Here is a 12,282-nt window from a genome sequence, read left to right on the forward strand (position 1 = left end):
ACTTGGAAATTTTTGTTTTTAAGTCCAGATTCTTGGAGTCCTTGCTACCATTATACTTAAACACTCCAGGTTAAAAAATTGATTGTTCTTCTAACTTAAATAGCTTAATTTATTCTCCTAAAGTAGTCCATAAACTTCTTATACATATTTAGAGCTCCTGGATACCAAAAACCAGGAAGAAATAATCTTTTTATGACTTTCAAATCCAGAGTCCTTTTAAAGATTCCTAGGACATCCATGAAAAAATGCTTAATTTATGAGGGTTTTTTAACACTACAAGAACAGAACTTATATAAGTTCTATATTTTATAGCTAAGACAAGTGGAGTTTGGGATAATTAATTTGTTGCATAAACAGGTATACTGATGTAAACATTGACCTGAATATGTCACTGATTAGCATTATATATTATTTATTATATCATTATTTATAGCATTATATATTATTTTATATCATTATTTATAGCATTTTATATTATTTATTATATCATTATTTATAGCATTATATATTATTTTATATCATTATATCATTATTTATAGCATTATATATTATTTATTATATCATTATTTATATCATTATTTATATCATTATTTATATCATTATTTGATTGGCAATAATTATTGTTTTGATGATTTTTAATTTTATTATTTTTAGAATTTTTTGGGTCAGAAAAAAATCCAAAAAATTTTACTTAAGATATAAATGTTATAAAGATATAAAAATTTGAACAAAACTTTTTTTATCAAAGTTTAACTGTTTAAATATTTATATTATAATTTCATTCTAAATTGGTGATAAGTCAAAAAATTTAAGTGTTCATAGTTTTACACTAAAACTGGAAAACAAAATTTCATTAGTCTTCTTAGATAAAAACTTGTGTAGCAGCATGTGTAACCAAAGGATTTCATTGGACTTCTTAGATAAAAAATTGTGTAGCAGTATGTGTAACCAAATGATTTCATTAATCTTCTTAGATAAAAACTTGTGTAGCAGTATGTATAACCAAATGGTTTATAGTTTTGCACTATAAGGTTAGTTTTTAACACAAGTTTTTATCTAAAATTTGTTTAGACATAGCACAATTTTCTATATGTTTTTTTAAAATTTCTTTGATGATGGAACACTTTTTAGCGTGAAATAGTTTTATTGTTATTTACATTTTTGTTTATTGCATTTTTGTTAACCCATTTAAAAAGTTTTTGCCTGATTTTTTTTTTACTGAATATTGTTTTAGAGTTTTCAAATGGAAAAATGAGTTCTGCTAATATTTCTTACGATATACCAGTAGAAACAAATACTTCTAGTTATAGTTCTTGTGATGTGCCAGATTTGGAAAGTGAGAGTGAAATGGAACATGATAATTGTTTTAATGAAGATGATCTGGGTAGAATGGTTACTGAAGATAATTTTGAAACAAAGCTGGATGAAAAAATTGATCAATTTGCAAAACAAGTTTATTCAGAAAGTTCTTCTAATAACCAGCCTGTAATGAGGCGTCGATCTACACAAGAATTCAATCTTAAAAAATATAAATTAACAAAAATTGCTGAAAACTGCGTAGTTGATGATTCTGAAGACGAGATAATCCTCACTAAGTTTGGTTCTAATCCTTGTATTGCATCATCTTTAAATGAAGAAGTAAATTCTAACACCACAACCTCAGTGTTAGAATGTGAAGATAGTAGTTCTCATTTCCCTTCCAAACAGCGATCACACAGTGCTGCACCATTTAATTATCAGTCAGAAACCGAGGCAGTAGAAACTAAACGAAGAGCAATAAGCGACATTTCAGAGATTGAAAGTTCAAAAAAAGTATGTTATTTTTTGACTAACCATTTTTTTGATACTAAAATTAAAAATAAAATCTAAGACAGATTGTAGAATAAAAACATAATTCATAAAGATAATAAAACATGTTTTAACTAAGATTTTATATTTTATCATTTAAAATTAGAATTGATTTTTAAAATTGTTGTCAAAATTGAATGTAAAAATCTGTTTAAATAAATCATTTTTTATATATTTCTTAATCTTTTTAGCAATTTCAATTATTTTAACACTTCATAATTAGTTGTTTATTTATTTTGTTTTTTTCTTCTTCTCCTATTTGAAACAATTGATTTTTTTAATATTTATATGTAATTGTTATGGTAAAATATGTTTTAAAGTGGGCTTAGTGAGAGTAAATTTGCCTTCTTCTTATTCCAGTCATTGTTTTTTTTATAAAGAGATGTGATTCTTGAAACATGAAACCTGAAATAATTATAAAACTTTTATTATTTGCAAGGGTTTATTCTATAATCTTTAGGTTTGTGGTTGTCAAGCAAACTTGTGGTTGTCAAGTAAAAACTTGTTTTCTATTTAATTCATTTAACTCTATTTAATCTTTGTTGTGTATTTGTTTAGAGTTTTTTTCTGTGTCATTCATTTTGTGAGCATGAACTGTCTTGAATCTGTTATGAATTTTTCTTTTCCAAGAGTCTATAAAAAGTCTGTAATTACTATAAACTGAATTTACTTATAAATTGCTACAAAAGCACATTGAATAATTTGCTTCAACTTGTTTGCTCTCCAATAATAACTTGAGCTTTTAAGCAACCAAGTTTAGCAACTTAGTTCTGATGTCAAGATAATTTGGCCTGTATTACATTCCCTAAAAAATTGAGTAAGGTCCGCAAAAAATTGTTCAAAAGTATCTAAATCTAAAGAAGTATAAATGAGTTCATACAAAACATAAATAACATAAATATATAAATAACATAAAATATAAATGAGTTCACAATTGTTATCACTAACAATTAATGTGCAATAAGTCTATATAATAGTAATTACATTTTTCACTTCAGGCTGCAAGTTGAAAGGAATGCAATGTTAAAAAAAGTTGTACTTTGAACATCTGGACAAAAGGAAGCTTTGTCTGATTGGTCATATACCAGTTTTAAAATTGCACGCATCATTAAGAAAACCTTTTAAAGGATAAAGACTAGATGTTGCTTGGACATATTGTGATGTCAGTTAAGTGACTGATGTTGATAAAAATGTTGAATTTGTGTTGTAATGTTGAAATGTTGTTCTTTTTATCTCTCTATATCTGAATTCAGATTCCGTGTGTAATTCTAAAAATTTAAACTAATTTGTAAAACAAAAAAAAGTTAGGTGTTTGCATGTAGAAGTTTTAAAATAATATAAGCAAGAAATGTAAAAATTAAAAATTAAACAGCATTTAGTAACATGGTTGGTGCCAGATATCCTCTGGGAGTCCACATTAAAGTAAAATTTAAGATAATATTAATTAATTTAAGATTAAAATTTAAATAAAATTTAACTCAATAAAGACAAATTTGTGCAGTAATTTAAAAATCAACCAATAAAAAATTATGCTAAAGCTTTTTGTGCATTATATGAAACATTAAAATCAATTTTGCTTAGGCGGAAACTTCGAGGAATTATTTAAAAATTTAATTGTTTTAAATCAGAAATTAGTTAATTACAAAAATAATAGTAATAATACATTTTAAAATAAGTTATTTATTATTTTTGTTTTAAAATAACTATAAAAAGTTTTATTTTTATCATTCATATTTTTTTTTCATATCAATTATTTAAATTTAGTTAAAATATCAGTAATATAAATTTATAGTGATATTCATAGTTTATAGTAATATAATATAATAATATTAATATTATAATAATAATATAGTAATATTAATATTTATATCAGTTTAGTTTTTAAATTTTTTTAAACTTTTCTGTCTTTAATTTTGTAAACATGTCTCCTAAAGAGTTATGAGTATTTAATTTATAAGAAAATATTGATTATGATTTAAATATGAATATGAACCATATAAAATGTCGTTCCTTTACAGCTTGTATGATTTTTTTTCAAAGTTCAATGCATTTAGCTGGCATTTGAGATGTTAATTAAATAATACAAATTTAAATTTGAGATGTTAATTAATTAATACAAATTTAAATTTAACTCTTCTTAAATAACATGTTTCCACAATCCTGGATTTTCACAATGCATTGCTCAATAAAACCGAATTTGGTTTCATTGAACATTGCATTATGCTCTCAATGGGTAAAAGCTTTGTCAAAAAGTTAAAGCTTGATTTACTCTCACCACATTAAACTATATAAATTTGAAAATATAAAAAATTTAATTCTACTATATTAATATAATATTTTGTTGATTTTTTTTAAAAAAAAGCAATGATAATACTCCCATTGATAATACATTCTTAATTTAATCATAAGATAAAAGAAGCGTTGATGGTTTGTTCAACTATCATTAACTAAAATTTGATATCTAAGTACACATTTGCATCTTAAAAATTTGTTCTGAGCTTAATGCCAACCTGTTAATAGTGTAAAGTGATAAGATGACATTGTTAAGAACATAGTAGTTTACAAAGTGATCCAATATGCTATTGGTGTTGCTATTGGTAAGTTTAAGTTTTGCTGTTTAATAGTGTAAAGTGATAAGATGACATTGTTAAGAACATAGTAATTTACAAAGTGATCCAATATGCTATTGGTGTTGCTATTAGTGTTGCTATTGGTGATTTTTGCTGTTTAAAAGCATAATATTTTTAACTCAATTTACTACTTAAAGAAAAAGTGCTGACACACAAAGTTATGGTTTTAAGTTTTGTGATTTATACTTCTATAGCCTTATATATACATCAATATAGCCTTCATATTCATGACCAAGGTCTACAAAAAATACAATGATCATTTTTTAATAGAAGCAAATATGTTTATTACCATCAACAGACTTTTAAGTAATTCAATTTTTATTTAAATTAGTTGTAAATGAGCCGAAACTTAAAAAACTACAACAACAAAAAGAGTAGACTTCTCAACTGCCCCATTGGTCTTTAGGAGGTAAGTATGTTTGCCTTTTGCGGAGATTTTTTTTCCTGATATTTCTGGAATCCCAGAGATTTTTCTCAAGTTGTAGTTTTTCTGAATATCCAAAACGTTTTCTATACATATAAGTTTAGGTATATCATTTTGTAATATATTTGCTTTTAAGCTTTCTCACTCATCGCTCATACAAAAATTAAGAAAAGTTTGAAAAAAAAAACAGCTCAGCTAAAAGCAAAATTAAGAGAAAAATAAATTCTGGATTTTTCCCTGATTTTTACCCAAGCAATTTTCCGTATTTTTAAAATATGAACTGGATGATTTTTGGTTTTAATAATTTTTTTATGTTAAAAAGTCATATGCAATAAAAAAATTTATAACAATGCAAAATTTTCATTTTAGATTCACCTAAAACATAATTATTTATTATACATATGGCCAACTCTAAACATATTAAATGATTTTTTAGACCCCTGCTGTGGTCTGGTGTAGTATTATTTGTATACACCCCTAATTTTGTTGTAATATTTGTATACACTCCTGATTTTTGGTTGCTATAACTGTTGAATAACAAATTTTACTTGTTTAAATTTATAGCTAAATATAATTAGTTATATTTATACAATTTATTATATTATAATAAACTGCAATAATAAACTCATAACATCATTAAATTAATGCATTGATAATTATCTTTTATGATATGGTACTTTTAATTTATTACTTTTTTTTATCACTGTAATAAACATGGTATTCATAATTTTCTATTTATTTTTTGGAAAACTTTAATTTAAAGTGTTTTTGGTAAGTTATCTTTTTCTTTTCTTAATTAATAAACTATTTTTTATACTTTTATTTTTTATACAATGTCCTCCAAAACATAAGCAATCGAATAAAAAGTTTTCAACTTCATCAATTAGGCTAGCGCAGATGTATTTTTATACATTGTTTCCAGTTGTTTCAATGCTGGATCTTCTTGACTCAATGCATTCGTTTTGCTTGTGTCACTCTTTTTATGACTAGGTCTCATTCTATTATCTCCTAATGAGGGTACAGCTCTATTACTCAGTTTTATGGTTCTGAGGCTGGCTGGTAGTCAGGTTTTCCGAACTCTGTGGTAGCTCTCAGAGAGGCTGATTCCATCAACAACTGAAAAATATCAAAGTTGTAACAGTGCCATGTTGATCATGGATGGTGTCCCTGTTTGTACTTTTGGTGTGCATTGTCAAAGCCACATTTGAAGCCCTTCGTTACGGCTTAGAGTTTATTAATAAATAAGTTATTTAGAAATAAGGCAATTGCTTGGGCTATTAAACAGTGTACTGAGTACTATCTATGCTTTGAATCAAGTTCTTTAACAAATTTAAAAATGACTAAAGTACATAATTCTATAAAGCACAAAAAACCATTGTCATCACCAAGTTCTCTAAACCTATCAATCACTAATATTCATGGTCTTCAAAGTAACTTTTCTTCTGTTGAGTCTTATCTCTTGCAAAGTTCACCAGACCTACTTGCTCTTTGTGAGAATAATTTGAGTTCAGCTGTCTCATCTTGTGATCGTAGCATTGATGGTTATCTTTCTTTAATTTGTAAAGACTCCAATAGTTAAATGCTTGGCCTGGGCATTTACATTCATAACAATTTGCCCCATTTGTTGGGAAACTAGGTTTGAATCCACAGACTATTTTTTTATGTGCTTTTGTTTAGCACCACTTCACTCTATCGTCTTTCTCTTTGTTCTATATTGCATTCCTTCATCTCAAGACTGCACTCTTTTTGATTTTATTTCTGATCATATTGACCAAGCCCTCTCTCTTTATCCATCAGCCAATATTGTTGTTGTTGGTGACTTTAATGCTCATCACACTCAATGGCTTGGTTCTAGTGTCAATGACTCTGCAGGCATTGAAGCCCACAACTTTAGCCTTTCTCAATCTCTAACTCAAATAGTCAACTTTCCAACTCGCTTTCCAGACAAAACGAATAATTTACCTTCTCTAATCGACTTATGTCTTGTTTCTGATCCTAGTCAGTGCTCAGTTTCTCCACATTCACTCTTAGGTGCTTCTAATCACAGTTTGATCTCTCTAAAACTATCATCTCATTCTTCTTCATCATCTAAATCCCCCTATCATCATGCCTCTTACAACCACCTAAAGCTGACTGGGATTCTTTCTGTGATTTTCTTCGTGATGGCCCTTGGGTAAAAATCTTTCATCTTCCTGTTGACAAATGTGCTTCTTACATAACTTTGTGCATTCAGACTGGCATGGAATCTTTTATTCCCTCTTGATGATTCTGGGTCAAGCCTCACTCTTCTCCATGGTTTTCCTCACATTGTGCTGCTGCAATTTCCAATTAAAACCATTACTTCAATATTTATGAGCAAAACAATTCTCCAGAAAACAGACACCTGTTTTTTACTGCTAGAAACCATTGTAAAAAGGTTTTGTCTAATGCCAAAGCCCGCTATTCTCAGGTCATGAAATCTTGTATTTCATCACAAAAATTAGGCTCTTTTGACTTCTGGAGAATCTTTAATAGTATCAATAATAAAGGTAAATCTGTAATTCCACCTGTCTTGTAACGGGTGATGCGAAAGTTATCGGACAAAATAAAAATGTCAATAACTTATTTATAAATAAAAAAAAAAACTACTATTATATTTTTTTTAAATAAAGCATTTATCTTTTAATAAAAGTATATAATTTTTTTTATATGAAAAAATACCACCATCTGCAATTGATCTCAATTTTGCTCTGACGCCTTTCATATGCGACTTTAAAAAGTTTAAATCAATTTCTTGTAGTTTTAGTTTAATGCGATCAATCAAAACTTGCTCTACTGAAGCTTGATAATCTCCCTCGTAAACCTTCTGTGCCAAATGTCCCCAAAAAGTTTCAATTGGTCGTGCTTGAGGCACATTTGGGGGATTGGATTCTTTACCAACATAATAGACATATTGGTCCATCCAATTTAGAGAATCTTTAGAATAATAAGAACTTGCTAAGTCTGGCCATAATAAATAAATAAAGTCTCCATGATACTTGTGAATAAATGGAAGAAGTCGTTTTTCTAAACATTCATTAATATAGATTGATGAATTGATCGCTACAGCCTTGGAAGTGTGAAACAATGGCTCGGACATACTACGGTCAGATATGGCTATCCACATTAATAATTTTTTTTGGAAATTTCTCTTTTCCTATAAAACGAACACTTTCTGGGCAAGTCTTTTTGTTGTTTGTGTAGTATCCAGAACTTCCAGGCATGTTGGCCCCTGCAAAACAAAAGTTTTTTTCGTCATTGATGACTAAAAGCGATTTTGTGTTATAGAGTTGGTTAACTAGTTTCCTGCTTCTTTTCTTTGCCTTTTTTTGTTGTTCTATAGTGTATTTTGGAGTCTTTTCATGTTTTCTATATTTAATATTCATTTTTTTAACTGAGGACCAATTGTCGATTGATTTACACCGAATTTAATACCTATTTTTCTCTGACTGACCCCTTTTCGATTGTTGACAAGTCTTGTTAATTCGGCTTTCTTTTCTCTAGTCCAGGATGTCGGACGACCAGGGTGCTTTCTATCAGAAAACGATTGAACAGTTTCAAGTCTTTTTAAATTATCATATATTGTACTTTGAGCAAATCCTTCTTTATCAAAATGATTTACAATTTTTTATTTTATATTAGGTTTATTTACAAAAAACATTTTTAGTCGCTTTCGAAAAGATTCTCGTTCAGCTGCATTTAACCTCATTTTAAATAATTGTGTTTCAAATAATAAAGTTTATATTTTATAGAACGTTTATGCCTACGCATAAAACCACAAAAACTAATTATTATTCTCAAATAATGAAATTAGGATTTGTCCGATAACTTCCACATCACCCGTTCAGACTTTGTCACCTCACCTAAAGACAAAGCTGAATTATTTGCTAAGAACTTTTCATCAATATCATCTCTTGATTCCACTAGTTGCATTCTACCTGATATAGCTGTCAAACAGGTTGATCCATTACTTGACATTTGTATCACTCCAGCTTCTGTATCTAAACTGATTTCCTGCTTAGACCCTTCTACAGCTTGTGGTCCGAACAACATACCTGTTATAGTCTTGCAGAATTGTTCTCCAGAGCTATTGTCAATACTTTTAAAACTATTCAACAAGTGCTTATCAGAGTCTTATTTTCCTGCCTACTGGAAAGCGATATCTGTTATCCCTATTTTCAAAAATTTTGGATAGCGATCTTACTTACTACCATCCCATTAGTCTTCTTCCTATCATAAGCAAGGTTTTTGTATCTTTAATAAACAGACACTTAACTTCTCATCTTGAATCTAAAAATTTACTTTCTGATTATCAATATGGATTTCGATCTTCTCATTCTACAGCTGATTTGCTAACAGTAGTAACCGATAGGTTTTATTTTGCATTAGATAAAGGTAGAGAGGTTAAGATCATGGCTCTTGACATTTCTTAAGGTTTTGATAAAGTTTGGCATGCTGGTCTTCTCCATAAGCTTTCTTTTTACAGTGTATCTGGTAACATCTTTAAGATTATTGAATCCTTCCTTTCCAATCGTAGTATAAAAGTTGTCCTTTGCAATGGATTTGATATATGGTTTCTTGGAAACCATATTTCAAATCCATTGCAAAATTAGCATCTGCTAAGGTTGCATCTCTTTATTGAGCTTGTCACTTTCTTACTTCGGATTCTATTCCCTATCTCTATAAATCTCAAATATGTCCTTGTATGGAATACTGTTGTCATATCTGGGGCGGATTTTCTAATGATGCCCTTTCTGTTTTAAACAAGATGCAAAAATGCATTGTAAACATAGTTGGACCTGCTCTAGCAGCCAACCTCCAATCATTATCACATCGTCGTAATGTTGCTTCTATTTTTCTTTTCTACTAATACTATAATGGGCACTGCTCTAAAGAGCTAGCCTCTCTTGTGCCATCTACTAAAATTCATTCTCGTGTCACTCGTCATTCAGATAAGTCCTTTTTCTGTGACTGTTCCTAAGTGCTCCAAATACTCTTACTCGTCTCGTTTTTTCCTCAAACATCAGCTCTTTCGAATTTTCTTCATTTTGCTTTCCTGATTCATTTAATTTGCAATCCTTTAAGTTGTCTGCAATCGTTATCTTGCTCTACAATCTTCATATTTTCTCTTCTGGTAACTTCCAACTCTAACTAGTGTTTGCTTGCAGCCTTGTTGGAAGCAAAGATGTTTTAAAAAAAAAATAACTGCAACTATTTAAAAAAAAAAGACTTTTTAAATGGAGTCAAATAGTGTTGTACATAACAGATTTGTACATAATGCGACTACGTGTTGTTTTACATTTATCAGTATTTTTATGTAAAAACATTGTCTTCCAAAATGTTAGAGAAATTTTTCAGCATAGACTTATTGAGTTTATCAATTTTGTAATTTATTTTTCCTCAAGAATATAGCTATATACAAACTGATCCATAATGCCATTTATTCGATGAATAAGTCTGACTCCACTTAAACTAACCCCAAACCATTGCACCTTTTCCGCCACCATTTTTGACTGAGTTTTTGACATTTACCTTGACATTTACCAAATTCTATATACCTTCTATATACCTAATATTTCAAATCCTGCTTCGATTCTCCACAATACTCTTTTCTAATCATTAATAGTCTAGTTTAAATGAGCATTTGGAAATTTAATTATAGCTTTTTGATTCAGTTTCAGTTTTTGAATGGTATTATTAGCGCTGTCAATGTCTTTTTGAAAACATTTTTTAACTAACTTGCTAACAAAGCTGCAAGCTGTATTTAATTTCTAACAGTCAAGGTGTAAGCTAATGGTTAACAGAAGACTTATAAAAGCTGCAGGTTGAATGTTTTAAAAAAAACACAAAAAATAAAATGTATTGTTCTGCATTTGTAATAAGTTTGTTCAATAAAGGAACTGGAGTGAAGATAAAGAGAAGACAACCTTGTTTTAACCATTTTCAAATTTTTTTGATTTACTTTCTAGTAAAAAGTTTTAACTAGTAATTCTTATAAAAATGGTAAAAGTTGTGCTTGGAATCTAAAATATAATGGAGGAAAAATAATGAAGAAAGAGGTAAATGACCAGTACTAACATTGCATCTACCTTTGCTAAGTTCATTCTTGTTTGAAGCTCTGGTTTCTGTAGTGTTTTAAATATTTCATGTACTACATATATTTTTTTGGCTCTTTTTGGTGTGATGTGTGAAGGTAAAAATCATCTGAAAATAGAAATTTCTTATAACAGATACAGAATATTTTATAAATATACATTGTTTAGTTTTCATGATTTATAGGTGCTTGATACCTAGTATTACTTATCTGGCTGACCAGTGATGACATAATGGTCCACCAGCAGTTTTGAAATGTGATATTTCTCATTCATTTCACAATTCACAAGTGTTGCATCTCTCCTGCCATTGAAGCCTATGCCTGTGACCTTTTTGAACAAAAATTTTTCTTCTTACTACACTTCTGCTCACAATTTTTTCTTTCTCTTCTTAATTTATTTCTGAAAGGGATTGTTGTATGAAGGCAATTATAGTTATAATAATTATATTAAATTGCAGATAGTTATTTGTCTGATAGAAATATCTACTTTTTAATGACATGCTGTATTTTGTCTTTGGTGATAACTCCAAAATCTACCAATATAGCAGAAGCAATAGCTGCACCATCTCTATTATTTATTTAGTACCTGAAAAAGAGATTTTTAGTAATATGTATATAAAAAAAGGCTTTTAATAGAAATTCAGTATAAATATATTACAATGTCGAATGAAGCTGGTTTGAATGTCTGTCTGAATGAATGGTTTGAAAAAATTTTTTTTTAAATATTTTTGTACCTTTTAATGCCAAAACTAAATCTACAAAAAAAACAAAAAAACAAGTAAGTTACCTGTCACACATTTCAGTAAGCATTCATAGCCTTGTTCGATTTTGTTCAGAATTTGACATTTCTCCACTATAATCAGGATCTGAATCCATTACTGATTAAAAATGACTCAGACATTTCAGCATCTGTTTTCTCTATTTTTCAAATACTAAAAGACTTTCTTCTTCAAGTACTTGAAAAGAGTAACCTGCTTTTATCTCAGAAGAATTCAGCTTTTCTAGCTTCCTTCAAACTAAGACTTTCTTGAATAACACTTTTTTTGAACTTGGCTTTAAAAAGTGTTTCAGGAACTACCTTAAAAGTGCAGTATCATGTCATGCCTGTTGGTTTTTTCATTTTGAAATGGAAAAAATATATAAAATACTTTTTATCTCTACCTACTAGATGTTAAATGTAATCTAAAGTTTGAAGTGAATATTTGAGTAAATGCTTTAAAGCTGGGTCTAAACTTTTGATGTTATACTCAACCTATAAAAACTTCAAT

At 28.6% G+C, this 12,282-nt stretch overlaps 1 protein-coding gene across 1 annotated transcript in view; it reads left to right on the forward strand.

The window, feature by feature from the left end:
* Positions 1–12,282, forward strand: part of plcbh2 (phospholipase C, beta H1) — a 155,025-nt gene that overhangs the window by 81,575 nt on the left and 61,168 nt on the right. Inside the window, exon 14 of the mRNA XM_065799973.1 lies at positions 1,235–1,812. Coding sequence (XP_065656045.1) covers positions 1,235–1,812 — 578 coding nt within the window. The remainder of the gene's footprint in view (positions 1–1,234; positions 1,813–12,282) is intronic.

The sequence above is a fragment of the Hydra vulgaris genome, chromosome 06, assembly GCF_038396675.1.
Source record: "Hydra vulgaris chromosome 06, alternate assembly HydraT2T_AEP".
NCBI classification, from domain to species: domain Eukaryota; kingdom Metazoa; phylum Cnidaria; class Hydrozoa; order Anthoathecata; family Hydridae; genus Hydra; species Hydra vulgaris.